The 16,398-nt window shown below is 34.7% G+C and overlaps 5 protein-coding genes across 5 annotated transcripts; 3 read left to right on the forward strand and 2 right to left on the reverse strand.

The window, feature by feature from the left end:
- Window positions 1–150: 150 nt before the first annotated feature.
- Window positions 151–3,065, reverse strand: LOAG_01665 (hypothetical protein; the record flags this gene model as incomplete). The annotated part of the gene is made up of 11 exons (XM_020445807.1): window positions 151–218; window positions 289–343; window positions 575–655; window positions 798–920; window positions 1,006–1,149; window positions 1,340–1,555; window positions 1,684–1,805; window positions 1,891–1,980; window positions 2,206–2,353; window positions 2,439–2,547; window positions 2,986–3,065. The coding sequence occupies 11 exons, from the start codon at window positions 3,063–3,065 to the stop codon at window positions 151–153; spliced, it is 1,236 nt and encodes a 411-aa protein (XP_020303772.1).
- Window positions 3,066–4,228: 1,163 nt separating this feature from the next.
- On the forward strand, window positions 4,229–4,387 carry LOAG_16649 (hypothetical protein; the record flags this gene model as incomplete). Its single annotated transcript, XM_020449296.1, has 1 exon — window positions 4,229–4,387. One exon carries the CDS (start codon window positions 4,229–4,231, stop codon window positions 4,385–4,387), a length of 159 nt encoding a protein of 52 aa, XP_020307214.1.
- A 440-nt stretch (window positions 4,388–4,827) lies between these two features.
- On the forward strand, window positions 4,828–10,942 carry LOAG_01666 (ubiquitin carboxyl-terminal hydrolase; the record flags this gene model as incomplete). Its single annotated transcript, XM_020445808.1, has 17 exons — window positions 4,828–4,974; window positions 5,532–5,654; window positions 5,935–6,043; window positions 6,274–6,512; window positions 6,598–6,711; window positions 6,797–6,958; window positions 7,185–7,299; window positions 7,492–7,619; window positions 7,751–7,849; window positions 7,957–8,141; window positions 8,349–8,448; window positions 8,539–8,671; window positions 8,875–9,077; window positions 9,333–9,517; window positions 9,781–10,019; window positions 10,370–10,515; window positions 10,802–10,942. 17 exons carry the CDS (start codon window positions 4,828–4,830, stop codon window positions 10,940–10,942), a joined length of 2,568 nt encoding a protein of 855 aa, XP_020303773.1.
- A 1,255-nt stretch (window positions 10,943–12,197) lies between these two features.
- On the forward strand, window positions 12,198–14,637 carry LOAG_01667 (CK1/WORM6 protein kinase; the record flags this gene model as incomplete). The annotated part of the gene is made up of 9 exons (XM_003137205.1): window positions 12,198–12,228; window positions 12,401–12,498; window positions 12,661–12,723; window positions 12,957–13,091; window positions 13,228–13,337; window positions 13,439–13,597; window positions 13,825–13,890; window positions 14,144–14,368; window positions 14,490–14,637. The coding sequence occupies 9 exons, from the start codon at window positions 12,198–12,200 to the stop codon at window positions 14,635–14,637; spliced, it is 1,035 nt and encodes a 344-aa protein (XP_003137253.1).
- Window positions 14,638–15,643: 1,006 nt separating this feature from the next.
- Window positions 15,644–16,064, reverse strand: LOAG_01668 (hypothetical protein; the record flags this gene model as incomplete). Its single annotated transcript, XM_003137206.1, has 2 exons — window positions 15,644–15,805; window positions 15,915–16,064. The coding sequence occupies 2 exons, from the start codon at window positions 16,062–16,064 to the stop codon at window positions 15,644–15,646; spliced, it is 312 nt and encodes a 103-aa protein (XP_003137254.1).
- Between the last annotated feature and the right edge of the window lie 334 nt (window positions 16,065–16,398).

Here is a 16,398-nt window from a genome sequence, read left to right on the forward strand (position 1 = left end):
TGAAGAAACATTTTTAAAAGGTTTTATAATCATATACGATATGCATGTACTATAATTTTAAAATAACTCTTACAGAGAAATGTTTTGCCAATTTACGTGGCAATAAACATGAAAGCACATGAGTTGATTTTCCTATGTATTTAAGATGGCCTAAAAAATGCGAACCTTATCGCTTTCTTTTTTTGCTTTCTTCCGAATTTGTTGTCTGTTATCATTATCTGAAATATGCAAAGAACATTAAAAAATAATTTCTTTTGTGGAAGTGTAAGGAATAAAGTTTAATAGTACCATCGTTTCTAGGTTCGTCTACTTCCATCAGTATTTCTTCGTCACTGGATGCATCCTAAGAAAAACTTTGGGAATTATTATACGACAAAAAACGCAATTCGCCCGAACATATGATGTTTACAAAAACGACCAAATCAGGTTTAGCAGAAAACGCTCTGTAAGCAACAAACAAGGAAGTAAGATATGGTATATTTCTTGATTTGTTGTTCTAAAATGAAAAAAAAGAAAAAACTAAATAGCACAACTAATTTGTCAGAGCTGGAGAAACGGAAAATTAAAAAATCACCTTTTCATCCATTTGTTCGCAACCATAAGTTCTATTCTCTTGCTTATAACTAACATCAAGGATATGACCTGGAACCATCTCCTAAATTAGACACCGCATTTTCCCAGATTTAATTCCTGCTGCGTTATTTCTTACAGCAGGAATTTTGTAGCAAATGAGCTTTAAGGATAAAACATTCTTTCATAATAGAGTCAGACATAAAGCTTAGCTTATTCCAAAAAACTTCAGGATTACGTGCAGGAAATTCACCATATTGTTTCATAAACGGTAACGCAACTTCAACAGCAAAACCACGGACTGCAACTTTGGAATTGGCGCCAGTTAACAGTAGGAAAGCGGCAAAATCCTATAAATAGAAAAAGGCAACTTGTTTTATGACTTATAAGAATTGAAATTCATAAACTATCCTTTTTAATTTCATTAAGAATTACTCGGATATATTTGGGAGGCAAGTAGGCAAGGACTTCAACAACGGAACTTGCCACCTTTGCACGATAATCACTCCGATCTGGACAACGAAAACACACATTTTGAAGCATCAATAAAATAGTGAATATCTCTTCTGCAGAATCTTTCTAAAACACCACTTTCAGTTAATTTTTATTTAGAATAATTGAACTGATTTTTTTTTTAACGAAAGCGTAATATGAGTACAAATATTTCTGCATTTTCGAAGTATTAGACAAAATTGTAAAATCAAAATATGTATCTGAAACCTTTGTGAACTATGAAATTAAAATCCATAATGTTTAGTGATTGTCTTACCCCTATTCTTATTTTAATGAAACTAAGCATCGCTTCCTTGTAAGTACTCATCAGTTTCGGTGGATGAGCATTCGTGGGAAATACGGTATTTTCAAGTGTCCAGAGTAATAGTCGTGGCATAACAATTCTTCCGTATAAAACGCCGCAGAGAGCATGCTGATTATCTAGAAAGCGGTGCATCAAAGCAAATGACCGGTCAGAAAATCCCCGTAATCTCTGAAAATGCTTTTTGGTAAACCTTTCAATATTTGAATCGCTAAATTTCTGTTTAAATTGCAGAAATTGCAGAAAATCACAAGATTTTCAATGGGTGAAAAAATTATCAAGCTTTAAGGATAACAAACCTGGAAATCTGACAGCAGTTTACATTCCAAAAAAGATGTTTTTTCGGAAAAGTCTAATTGCATAAGTTGTTGTAAAAAAATAGTCAGCGACGTTAAACATTGCTGAGCTGATGAAAGCAAGCCTGAAATATTGGAAAAAAATGAAAAATTAAGGTAATCAAATTATCAGTGTCAACATGAAAAACAGAAATTGACAATAGCGCCAACCTCTGTTTAAGAAGATAAATAATGAATCTAGAACGTCACATAGCATATATCTTAGTTCTGTTCTGTCCTCCATAGTAAACTGAACGAAATCTGCAAGACACAATATTATTGTGGCAAGTTCGAATCTTAATTAGCAAGTTTGGCAAACAGAAAATGTAAAAATATGCCAGTCTCGTAGATGGCATTGATTTACGAATAACATTCACATGCTATTTAGCAATTATCTGCTAATAGTCTCTACACCTCCATATAGAGTATATCGAAACAACTATATATTTGGAAAAATGACACTTTTTTTAATATGAAATGAGAGACCTGCATGCTTTATTCTTGAGTTGTTTGCAACAAATGGTTTCTTATTTTTACTTTTGGTGTTTCGAATTATTTCTACGCGATCGTTGGTTGTCAAAAGGTGACCATTACTAAGTAACCTGCGAATTAATCGTAATTGGTCCAAAGTCCTCTGTAAGCAGCAAAAATTAGAAATTTCTACTTGCATAATATGAAATTAAAGCTAATTCAATAAAAATAAAGTGAAAAAAAGTCACTTGGAAAAGACAATCATTGAAGATATTGAAAGCCTGCGCTCCACTTAAACAGCACAGTGAGATATAGATTCGAGAACCAATTAGTCCGACTTTCTGATCATCAAGAGCACTAAAACCAATTGCTTTCAATGAACAAAATGTGTTTCAACGGATAAACCAAGCAGTTTCATTACATATCATCTTTATGATGAAATAAAATAACTAAAGTCCAGATTAAAATAACTAAAATTCAGATTAAAATAACTACAATTCAGATTACTTCTGTGGATATAATAGAACAAGGGACATGAAATGATTAGTTTATCATCTCGAGAACAAATTACTAACTGGATATCTAACCTAATTGTAAATATCCTTAGAATAATCAAATTTAAAAACAACTAGTACTCGAAATATCAACACCAAACGGAGCATTTCTACAATAAATTAAATCCAATTATAACGAACCTCTAAGTGATTGATCTACCCAGTTCCTAACAAATCTTTCCCCTTATACTGCAAGAAGGCAGAACATATAGCTACGAAAATATTAGAAATAAGTGCTTACACATCAGGTTGTTGTCCACGTTCAATCAAATACCACGCAAAAACGCATAATTTCTTTGCATCAAAATTTCTTTCATTCATTTCATGCCATATTTCGGTAGATGAATTTGCTTTTTCAGCATACAATAATAATCGGGAGCATACTAAAAAAGTTCAAATTACGAGAGAAAGTTTGCCATTCATTCCAGAAAGTATCCTTTTATTGACCCGAACTCATTTCATTGCTCACATTCTGAAAGCCGCTGCAAGTAATCGAAAGCTTGAAGGACTGAGAATCGTATCACATGTACAAAGCTGCCGAAGTCCGAAAAATTATCTTCGAAGCTGAAAAAGTGAATAGTATGCTGTGTTATATATAAGGATGAACATTATCCAGATTCTCCTTAAAAGAACTTCGTTAACAGCTTTAAGTATTCACCTCTTCCTGTAACATAGCAATATTCCTTTCCTAAGGCAAAAAAAGACAAGACTGAAAAAGAGACCTTAGGGCTTTTGTTTGCATCATTTTTCTTACATGAACAGATATAGGATAGTTCTGGATAAGTATCCGGACATAGCATATTTCATCAACTATTCAGATTCACTTTACGTGGAAAAAATGATTACCATGCAGTGGCCCATTCATCATTCACCTCCAAGAAGATGCTGCTTACATCGTCGAGTGTTTCAAACAGTTTACGTTTTTCTTCCATTCAAATGAAATCGTCAGGAAGGAATTCGGAAGTCTCAGATGTCAGTTCTGGAGTGAATAAATTGCTTTAAGAGCGAGTAAAATATATGACGAAAGACCGAAAACAGGGCAAAACAGGTAAGACAAGCAGACTGTGAGAAATAGTGAAAAAAAGCGTTCAAAAACTTTTCCTTACTGTCATCTCTTTTTTTGTGACAAAGAATACTGGAGTCGATCTATACCTAACATATTAATAACTCTTCCTCGATTCGTGTAACATTTCCATCTTTTCGACCTTCACTCTAACCTTATGGGTTTTTTCGTTTCAATATATAAGGTATGAATTATGTGTTTCTTAAGCTTCCTAATCCTAAGGAGTCCAAATTTTTCGGTATTGCAATGATTGGTAGGGAAGTGAAAAAAACTTTCCGCACTGAGATAAGTATAATATGATAGAACATCTCACGTTGTAACGAGCATAAAACTTTGCTGTCCAATCTTCGAATTTTCATTTTCACCTAATGGTAGCGATGAAGTCCCAATAAATTTAAGCTGTAAAAACTGAACTGTAAGTATGGCTAGTAGAAATTCAGCTTTAGGCCAGCTAAACAACAAAATCTGCCAGCAACCAACAAACATTTATTTGGCCAAGAATTCAAATATGCGCGCCGAACTGCACGTTTGGAAATATCAACTGTTGAAGCTGAATATCGCGCTGACATCGCCGTACTGAGATTAGGAGTTTTGGTCCTCGCAACGGAGGTGGGAGGCTTATTTGTTATAAATAAGTCCTTTTATGACCTGAAATTGAGAGACAGTAGTGATAATTGTTAAATAGAATATAACATAGTATTTTCTAGACATGTCTAAAATAAGTTTGAGTTAATTATTTTCCTTTTCTTCATTTGCTTATTTCTTCTGCTCAATTCATGCAAAGTTACACGTCGAAGACTAGCTTATACTTCATATTTTATACAGGTACAGGTACAGTTCCTCCAAGTTTTCCAATGTTATATATTTGCTAACTGTTCAAATGAGTTTAAATTTAACAAAGGGGTACGTTTGGAATTGAATGTATGTTATTGTGCTTACTACTGTGATACTGTCTTTTTTTTTTATAAATATTTTGTTGCATGTATATGACGGGAGGAACTGTAGCTATTATTAGATGTAATGGCGAGAAAAAGATTGAAGAAAAATGCGAGAAAATATGAAACAAGGAAAAGAGTACAAAGCTTGTCAGTGGTGACTCCTTCACGTTGCAGAACTGGCGGAGCAGACGTCCCACACTATATAATTTCGAAATTACAACAAAATATGGTAAGCGTCGTCGTCGGTTTAAACATATGAGTCTGACAGCCAAAAACTGAGAGGGTTTGTTGACTTGGCGACGATAGTAATCGAGAAAAAGCTGTTTTAGGACTGTTAATTAATCCTTACTGCTCAAATAAAACGCATCTGCTCAAATAAAAGGCATCTCAATATTATTGCAAGTCATCAAATTCTTCATCCAGTAGAGTTCATCTATTTAGGATAACTCATCCCATTTATTCTTTGGGATAACTTATTCCTTGGGATTTTTTTCTTCCTTGCTTGGACAGGTAGTAGTTGGAGAGACTAATGAGTTTTTTTATCTTAATTTTATCACTTAAACGTAGCAAATCTGATAGCCGTTGTTTTTTATGGAAATGGAAATGAATCAATAAATTGGAATGAATCAATAAATTATAAATTCCACTTTATCCAAAGGAGTTTCTGGCCTAAATAGCTGCATAAATCTGCTAATAAATAAGATTTTGATGTAAAATAATGCCATTTACCATTTTAAAAGGCATATCCTTCCACAGCTTTTCTTATACGTGGTAACAAAGTTGCAGTGCTCAATAACTGAAAATGAAGAAGATCCAAGTGCGCTTGTCGGTATTAGCAGTGAGTCAGTTATTTCTGCAGTGCCTTTTATCGCCAGTCAAAGTTCCGACACAAGAAAAACTCATATTCGAGTATTGTTTTTGTTTCAGTCGGAAGACTCCTTAAGTTGAAAAATTTTGAGTTGTTCTCATGGGACTTGATGAATTAGGGACTGTTGAGTTCTGTAAAGGTTAGCTGTGCCAAATAAAATGTTATATCTGTTACGACTCTATTATCTTGATAACATGGACTCCATAGCATTGATGCCTGAATTATCTTAGTCATTTTTACATCGTCGCTATCTAGAGTGATGATTATTTTTTGCTAGTTTTCTTTGCTCATTTTCCAAAACATAGTTTTTGATTCCAACAGTTTCGGCCAATAAACGCAGTAACTGGACGAGGATTCAATTCTCACAGTGATGTTTGGCAGCCGGCAATAATGGATATTGGAGTAGACGAAAGTCAAATTTATCCTCGTGGTATGTTGTTATTGTTATTTAGCTTGCGTAATTTAATGGTCACAGCTCTGTAGCGAAAATCTCTCTTTATTTCGAACAAAATCAAAATTTATTGATTTGTAATGATTGAAAAATCGGGATTTATTAATTTGTAAAAAATTAAGAAAGTAGTTTATGAACGAACGTATGATAGGGAATTGATACCATTACAATAACATGAATGTCTGTGTGCTAATTTGAAAAACTTGCAGGTTTGACAGGACTAACAAATTTGGGCAACACTTGTTATATGAATGCAGCCATTCAGGCGCTCTCAAATTGTCCTCCTTTTTCCGACTTCTTCCGTTCAGTTGATTCCGTTGCTTCCTTTGCTTCAAAGATATTAGATAATAATGGAGAACCACCCGTTTCACGTTCATTTCGTTGTCTGTTGCGTTCACTTTGGTCTGAGGAACGAAGTCGATGCATTAATCCACAACTTTTTCTTGCTGTATGTTCTGCTTTGAAATGAAAAATTTCTGAGATTTATGTAAATACATGACTTTTGGAGATAATAGTTTCAATTTTTTTTTCAGCAAGTTCGCCACCAGTACCCACAGTTTCGTGGTCTGGCACAGCAGGATGCTCAGGAATTTATCAGATGCCTCCTAGATGTTTTGCATCGTGAATTACGTCAACCTGTTTTTGCTGTAAGTTAAAGTCTGTTTTCCGTTACTTTTGTATCTGTCCAATTTTTCTTATTTTCCATTATTCACAATAATTCGTTCTTTCTAGTGGGAATATCGGAATATTACACATACCTGTAATACACAGACGGAAGAAGAAAGCATCTCTGGTTTCATACGAAGCAGATATGTTCCGTCACGTTCCAGTAGTAGCGCGTCCGATGATGATGAACGCTATGAAACTGCGGATAGTGGCTGGAGCTCCGATGGAGTGAGTGAACTTAACGACGAAAATATTTGTTTATATTTTTATGTTATCTATATTTTCTAGCGTTTGTATTTTCCATTTATTTTATGTAGCATTTATATTTTTATATTTTTCGTTTATTTTTATTTTCCTTTATATTTCTATATTTTTGTTATATTTCTAGAATTTGTACTTTTCATTTCTCCAAGATCTTTCGGATGAAATTTCTCCTAGTATTCGATTATTCCAGGAAGTAGCCGCAGCTTCGAAAGCAAGTAAGCATGCAGGACCTATAAGCAGCGATCGACGGACACATATTCCAGATCATTCCGTGAATCAGCAAGAATCAGAAGAAACGGATCAGCGTATTGAAATTTTATTGCTTTTTACGTTATAGTAATTCTACTGCTTACGGGATTTTTGCTAGTTATATTGTGTACATGGAATTTAATTTAACAATGAATTTTTCTCTGCAACTTTGGGAATCTTGAACTGGTAAGCTCTTTTGGTTGCTCTTGCTTTATATAAGTCTTGATGCAAATTTGAATAGCTTTCAGGAAACAAGCAATCTAGGTCTCCTATTTATTACCGAAGTTTGGTAACGGAGGTCTTTGATGGGCGTTTAAGTAGTGTTGTGAAATGTCTTACATGTCATCATCTTTCAGAAACTTATGAAACTTTCCAGGTTAGCTTAATTCTAAAGCTGCATGGTTTAGGATTAGAGATTTTTACAGCTTTTGAAACTCGAATTAAGCTTCTGTTTGAACATTTTCCTTTTTGCTTGCGTTTTTATTCGTCATAAAATGGCCGTTGAAGGACTTATCGTTGAGCATTCCAACAAGAGAACAACTTGGTCACATTGCATCATACTCAATGAATCTGAACAGTGAGAACAAGAAAAACAATAAAGAGCAAGTATGTCTTCGTGGAAGTACATTGTACTTTGCTGATATATCGGGTTCGCTACTATATCCTGCTGATGTTCTCTTTTTTTTTTATCTGTCTCTATAAGTAATTTACAGGAAGAAGTTGATAGCAGTGGAAACAGTTTTTGGCAGTGGCCATCGTGGCTTGGAGGAAGCTTGTTTCGTTCAGTATACCATTATCTGTTTGGGGATTTAGTTTCTTTAAATGATGCGCTTGCGGCTTTCTTTTTGCCGGATGATCTTTGCGGAGAAAATATGTATTCTTGCGAAAAATGTGCCAAGTACAAATTTTTTGATGAAATAATTTTCCAGGGTTCAGCTATAAGATCTGTTTGATGTGTTATATATGACCATGTTCGGCGTAACCAGGAGGAAGAAAACTACCTTATAATTAACAATAAATTTAGTTGTTTGGTGACCTCAAAATAGATGAGTTACTAGTTTGCTTAAGGTTGTATCGTTGTAAGATTGAGTCTTGACGATTTCAGATTGCGGAACGGTGTCAAAATTTGCAAAATCATCGATCCACCAGAGATTTTGTGCATACATTTGAAAAGGTTTCGGCACGAACTATCATATTCGGTCAAAGTTCGTTTTCCTTTGTTCTTTTAATTTTTTAATTGTAACTCCTCTTATGTAGCATATTTTATAAGTTTTCCAAAAGAAAAAATTTTATAGATACGGAATAAGGTGACATTTCCAGTACATGATCTGGATTTAACACCATTTATCGCCAGTTTCGAAAAAAACAAGGAACCAGTGCTCTACGATTTAGTTGCATTCATCACACATTATGGTGCAAATGCGGAGAGTAAGTCATTAGTGAAATAATTACTTTAAGAAGTATTCTTTCCTAGCATTTGACTAGTATTGCTCTGGCTTCTTTGTTGAGGTCACTTAGTCTGAAAAATTTTGGAAACCGAACTCTTAGGATTGTGTTGAGTGGAAAGAGTACTTCATACTCTCTGTGTAATCTTGTATTTAATTACTAAACAAAGTCCATTTTATTTGAAGGTGGGCATTATGTTGCTTATTGCAAGAACGAAATGGATGATAATTGGTACGAATTTGATGACACCATGGTAACTCGGTTGGAAATCGCTGATATCCTGAGTAAAGAAGCCTATGTATTATTTTATCAAAGGCAGTCAACGCAGAGTATGGACGATATTAGGATTCGTGTGAGACAGATGCTTGAGGAGAACGATAAAACAAAGGTTGGATTGCAACAATTGGTGCTTCTTTTTTCTTCTAAGTTATCATTAAGTTATATTCAAGACTATTAAGACTAGCAGCATGTCTTACTGATCCTCTCACTTTATGATTCACATGATTAAAATTAATCGAATTTGAAAACATTTCGAAATTCAAAGCAAGATTACCAAATCTTGCTTTTTTTATAAATAGCAAACTTTTTAATTTGCTCTTGACTTTATTTTCACAGCCCAAACATTACTTCTTTTCGTGTGAAGGTCCCGTTGCATCACTATATTTCTCGAGAATGGTTGCATCGTTTTTCAACGTTTTCACGTCCTGGGCCTATAACAAATTATGATTTCCTGTGTCAACACTCACAAATCCTCCCACGTAGAGCAGCATGTCTTACTGATTTCTATGCAACGATCAGCAGTTCACTATGGGATTTTCTTTATGAAAAGTAAGTTTAAGAGCATTGTCTAAAGTCCTATTAATGATGTCAATTATCATTTAAATGAATTAAGATGTTCATGCATCACTTTCCTATTCAGTGTTATCAAGTGCATCGCATAATATGTAGGAATCTTTGATTCTGCGGCATAATTCCAGGTCTCATTAGAAATAACGCTATTGAGGTAATGGTATTCTCACGCTTTATCGTACTATTTAATTGTTATTGATGCTAATCAATTTTGTATTTCAATTGTAATGTTTAAAGTTTAGATTTGGTGGTGGACCTGCAAGTTCCGAGTTGCACTATTGCTTAATCTGCCAAAATGAGTTTCAAATAACGAAACATAAACGTGAAATTGAGCTTAAGGCATTCTTAACATTGGAAGGACAACTGGAACGATTAAAAAATGATATCCCAGTGCTCACTTATGGTTATTACATGCCACCGAATGTTATCGCGAAAGCTTGGATTGACAAATGGAAGGCATTTGTTGAAGGAAATGAATTTGGTTAATTTTAGGCTTCGAAACATTACATTTAAAATTCTATTTCGATATTAAGGTAAAAGAACCGCATAATAATCAAACTTCCAGTGGTTATACCGCAGCTGCTACAAGTTGGATTGAATTGCAGCTCTGTAAATCAATTTTGTACGCTGCGTTCGAACGACACTTGTGGAAATCTCTCTGAGCTTATCTCAAAATTTTTAGAAATGCAGTAAGATCAGTTAAAGTGCTCTACTTTGCACTACTACCATCATTTTTCACTTCTGACCGAAGGTTTCTATATCGTCAAAGTTGTTGGTATTGAATTTCTAGAAGTTTTCATTCCGAATCTTAATGTTTTGATCAGATTCCAGAACCACCGGGATCTATTGACAACAACATCGTACTGGTTTGTAGTAATAAGTGTGACACAAAACCATATTTACGGGCTTCGCACTATGTCCAGTTACCTCGTGAAGCTTGGTTATTTTTCCAGTCAATATATGGCGGTGGACCTGAAGTAAATTTACTTTTTATGTTTGTATAATTCTTTTGAATTTCATTAGTGGTGGTTGCTTTCTGTGACGTTTCTCCCGCATTGGACTGCATCTTCTGCTGTATGCACGACACCACCCACCACTTGTCTTGTATGATTGTAATCATTGAATTTCGTTGAGTTTCGTTATTTTTCAAATGTTATACATGAAGCTAGGTTAAGATTTGCTGAGCTTTAATTCCTACGAATTGTTTGCTTGAGGCAATTTGCATGGTTATATTTCATATTTAATTTTTTCTTTATATTTTAGTTACTATACATTCCGATGGACCACCCATCTTCAGAAAGTCTGCAGGAATTGGTTGCAAAAGCCAACGAAAAGATTGTGGAGGCTTTGGAAAGCTTGAAAAGGAGAAATGCAGCTGACATATCGTTTTCGTCAGGTTCATGAGCTATTAAAGCAAATGAAACGAGTAATATTAGTTCTACATAACTTCGCAAATGGCATTATTTGTTCTGGGAAAACTATTTTTCTGAAAATATTTGCTATTCGTGCATTTATACTTGAAATTTAATGTCAGTACAAAAAAATATTCAGTGTTATACTACAGCAGCCTTCAGGTTTGCTGAGATCGTTAGCCTGTCTGGAGTTTCTTGAAGGAATAAAATAGTCAACTTTGAAATCTGTTTAAGAAATTTCTTCGCTTTAGTTTCTGGTCTTTTTTTTCTTTTTTATCGATGTTAAGCTTTATGAAGAAGAGGCAGTTTCCCCTCTTTGCTTCTTTATAGGTTCTTATCGCCACGTTTTACCATGTTACAGTAAGATATAAAGATCAATTAACCTCTCTTTTGAGTAAAACGTAGATGAGTTTTTTGATTTTATATTTGATAAAAGATTGCTATCAGTACAGTAACTTTGTGAGTATAAATTATTATAGATCTACTAGGTGATTTTAGTCTACTGTGACATATTTAATTTCCTCACCTCAGAGAAAAAAGTTGCGACTTCCTAAATCATTGTTAGCACTTCAAAAGATCAGCATTTAAACTATTGGCAAATGCAGTGTAAGGTTACTTGATGATAATGATTTAGGATTTTTAGGATTTCTTATTTGTATCTCTTACTTGCATTTTATTTGTAGGTTCAAAAAGTAGAAGAATTGACGAGTACTTTGCTGTGAAGTCTGGACAAGCTGAGCTTGCTTTTAAGTACTTTGATTCGGTGATAAGTGATGGAAGCAGAACACGAACACTTGTACTGCTAGCGGCTTAAGCCCTTCCATAGGTTATATATTTTACATATTTCAACTCAGAATTCCTCGTTTTATAAGGAATTCTGAGTTGAAATATGTAAATTGCTCAAATATTTACATATTTCAACTCGAAGTTCTCTATAAAATGTTATATAGTTTACGGTTCACATAGTAGAGACCGTCACAGCTATTGAAATATTAGGTAGCGTGCGAAAATGTCTGCTTGGTGTTCGGAAAAAATTTAAAGGAGAAAAATTCGGAATTCAACATATCGAATCTCAGATTCAAACTTACCAAATGGATGGATGAATATTACATGCAAATGGGGAGGCTTGTTTATGAAAATTCGTCAAATTTTGATGCTATATATTCTACAGAGTTCTTAGTAGAGGTTGTTTTATACAGCTATAATTTTACGGAGTGACTAATCATCGGTGCTCTCAGGAGTGCACGATGGTCGAGGTTAATCTTAATCCAGAAGAAGGTCTGACTGAGTTCTGCTGATATCATGTATCATGTACTTTTTTTTTCGATATCATGTACTTTTTTTCTATAGGTTGGGTAGGAAGTATACGCGGTTATTGGAACCGTGAATTAAACCGCTGGAAATAAGTACAATCTCAATACCAAATTTTCTAAATGTAAAGTATGTTCAGATGTAAAGAAAATAATTTATTTACATCCCGGAGATGTGCTTGGTGATTGGACTGTTTTGGACAAAATCGGCGAAGGTGGATTTGGCGCCGTTTACCTGGTAAATTATAATATTTATGATGATAACTGGCTCATATATTTATCCGTAAGTGATAAACAACTATGGGAATAACTATACAAGTAATTATACAATCACAGAGATCTCCGAATCCCATGCAGTACCACCAATAAATTTGAATGGTAATTACTCAAGAAACTACAGGTAAAGGATAACAAAGGAAACGAGTATGCCATGAAAACTGAAAGTATCAATGCGACTGCTAAAGTAAACGTGCATTATGTTATGCTTACATAATTAATGCTTTAAAATAATTTTTTGCAAAGCAATGAAAGCAATGAATTTCAAGGAGTCTGATTTTTTTCTAAGCAGTCCGGTAATTAGCGCTGCTAACAGAGAGTTAAATATACAAGAAATACAGGTTATATATTATTGCCAAATTCGACCACCATTCTTAATAGGAAATTATAACCAAAGTGGTATTCAGACCGTGCATACAGGTGTTGAAAGCAGAATACTATGTTTTGACAGAATTAAAGAAAGCAAAAGCGACACATTTCTGTGATATTTTGGATAGCGGTTTGGTTGGCGAGAATAAATATGTAGTAATGACACTGGTTGGGCAGTCTCTCACGGTAGCTGTTATGGTGCTTTCATTTAACTCATTAAATCCTACCCAAAAAATTGCTTGAACATGTAATAAGAAAATTTCAACAAAACTGAAAAGAGCACAGGTTCGAATCTTAATCATTTTTGGAATTAAAATTGTAGGATCTGAGGAAACATGATCCAGCGCAGAAAATACAGAAGTTCACCATGGGTTGTGCACTTTCAGTAGGTATGAAATGTTTGGAAGCAATTGAAGAACTTCACAATATTGGGTAAATTACTGCTGTCATAGATTTTAAGACTTCCAAACGTTTAGACCTTTTTGTTTTTACAAAAAGTGTACTAGAAGATACAAAAATTATTTTACATTAAGATATTTGCATCGTGATATCAAACCCGGTAACTTCGCAATTGGTCGTAAAAACGTGCGACAGATTTATTTACTCGATTTTGGTATGTGTCGTAAATATCTTAACAATCAATCATACATACGTAATCCACGAAGATCTGCTGGTTTCCGTGGCACTGTCAGGTAGGGTGAAATCATTTCCGGATTTAATCAAGCTGCTAAATTTAAAGGAAACTCTTTTAAGAATTGGAAAAACTCGAAAGGGTGTTTTCTCGATTGGTTTATTCACAAATTTAGCTCGTGATTAAGTTAATGACAGCGTCATAATGACTAACGCTCTTCAAACTTATTGGAAATGCTGTAGCTAATTTCAGCTAATTTAAATTTAAATTGAAACTATTTTTTTGCAGATATGCATCAATAAGCAGTCATATATCACGTGAGCAGTGTCGGAAGGATGATCTGGAAAGCTGGATGTATCAGCAAGTTTGTAGTCTCTCTTTTATCGCTAAAATTAGCAAAATTTTAAACTAAAATGATAACGACTGGGCTCACAGTTACAAAATCAGTATGTCATTCATAGGTAAAAAGTGACATAGTTACCTGCTATCGATATGTTTCTCTCCATATGAGAATATTTTTAGCAGAAGCCTTACTAGCAGAAAGCCGTGTGGTGTAGTTCATTCGTTCAGAGTATTTCAGATCCTTTTCCAATTGACTTAATAATAGATATGATGTTCATTACTTCAAATCCTGCTTTCTTATTCTCCATCACTGTTATGATAATTTTCTGGTGGAACTAACGGTCGGTTATTTGCCGTGGAAAAATATGCAAGACAAGGATGAAGTGGGTCGATGTAAGCAACTCTGTCGCAAGGATGAATACATCAAAGAATTGTTTGGTGGCTGTCCAAGAGAATATATTACAATTATGAGACTTATCGATTCCATTAGGTTACACCTGTCTTCCGCAGATGTACTGTATGGTAACACACTACAGCAATGTTTCGCATAAATAATCATGATTTCCTATATGTTTATACTTTTTCTATGTAATAATTGTTGTAATTTTAAGATATTATTCAAAACCAGAATACAGTAAGATAACAGACTTATTGCGCGATGCATTACGAAACAACAATGTATTGGAGTATCCGTATGATTGGGAGAAGTATCTCGAACCATCGAGAAACACCGAAGGGACGGAAAGCAAAGTTTTGTAAAGGCATAACGGTAAACACTGTGCCAACTTTCTTTAGGCATTTCCAGTAGCAAATGCAAATAAAACATATCTCACCCTCCTCAATGTTTTCACAGAAAATAAAATCCAAAGGTACTGCACGCAGTCAAGCATTAAAATACACCATCAACTACTGGAGAACAACGTAGGTTCAATCCCCGTTACTTACTGAAATGTGATGAGTATGAAAAAAACTGCATATTACCGAATTAGTAAATACTATCACATTCAAGCATAATCCATTTTGAGTTAGCTGAAGAAGGAAAGTGATTTGCATAAAACTATTAAATGATAGTTTTTTGGCGCCGTTTAAGACATGAAGGAGCTATCCTTTCCCATTCAGTCTTTTATCCTGTCCAAAAAAAAGCAGACACATCGGACGATTAATACTGAAAAATTTCTATCCCTCTCTCGACAAACGTAACAAATCATTGCTATCACTCCAAAGTCTCTTCTCAATTTGATGCTAATTGTCTTTCCTTCTGTGGATACAGTCCATAGCATCATCACTGGCTGCTCTCTATTCGCACAGCTTTGTAACTGATTGCTTCAACGGAAATAAACTCGAATGTTAGCTAAGGCTAATCTCACATTATACGGATGAAATATGTTACTGTCAGATGGATCACAGACGTCGTCTATTATCTTTTTGATTTTCAATACGTTCTAGGCATCTCACTTCGAGATTTACGATAAGTACTGACTTGGTGATACACCTCGTTACCTTCACCTTTACTAACAGAAACTGAGGATATCCGAAGTCTTCCATTTACACATGCACATATGAGACTACGAAAACGAATAATGATGATAAAGCCTAATTTGATTTTAAAATCGACTGCAACGAATAGCTCGACTGATAGTGAGGAGTAATTTACAGGGGAATGGAGTTAGTTTACAGGAAAATGAGAATAACATACGGTGGTCATTATTACCGTTTACAAACTTTCTGTTATAGCTAGAAAACTTTCCAGAATATCCGAAGAATCCTAACAACCAACTAGGCCAACCTTATCATTCTTCTGACTCTCCCTTCCATCGATAAGGCGTAAGTTACACTTTGCCGATTTTACGGTCCGACCAGCTATAAGAATGCGATTTTGGATTTTTGTTTTCGGTAGGTCAGTAATATCATCACTGATTAATGGGGTCTTGGATTTATGAGAGTTCGTGAAGATACCTTCCATCGGAATGACAGGTAGGGAAAGAGAGAGTTATGTGGAATGTCACCATCTGTAGCCAAAAAAAATGACTGCTTACCCTGTTTTTCCACAAATCGACATCACGGGACGGATAGCGCTTGACAGCTTGATGCCTCTGACTCTTCTCTTTGAGTGTGATTTGTTGAACGGAAACGAAACGAAATAATGGTGAATCGTCCTGCGATAAATATTGAAGAATGCGCTTCATTTCTCACTGACAAACTCTCAACTGTAGGTCAAGTACTGTCATGGAAATTTCCTCTTTTTACGGTTAATTATAATTTCTCGAAACTGTTTTATTTGAACTTACAAACTTTTATTTTTCCATTCCGTTGCGATTCCATTCCGTTGCGATCAGAGAGTCGGAATAATGGCCGATCCGCTGTTGCCTTCGCCGTCCCACTTAATACTTTTATCGATATTTCCGTGTTAAAGTATGTCTGTTTATGTTGGATATAAATTTGCTTTACGATTGCTAATATGATGATAATCACATGCAACAGTTTCTCCTGATTGCAGACTTCATTCCTCTCCCTCGCTTC

This window comes from Loa loa (genome assembly GCF_000183805.2).
Source record: "Loa loa unplaced genomic scaffold supercont3.11, whole genome shotgun sequence".
Taxonomy (NCBI): Eukaryota; Metazoa; Nematoda; class Chromadorea; order Rhabditida; family Onchocercidae; genus Loa; species Loa loa.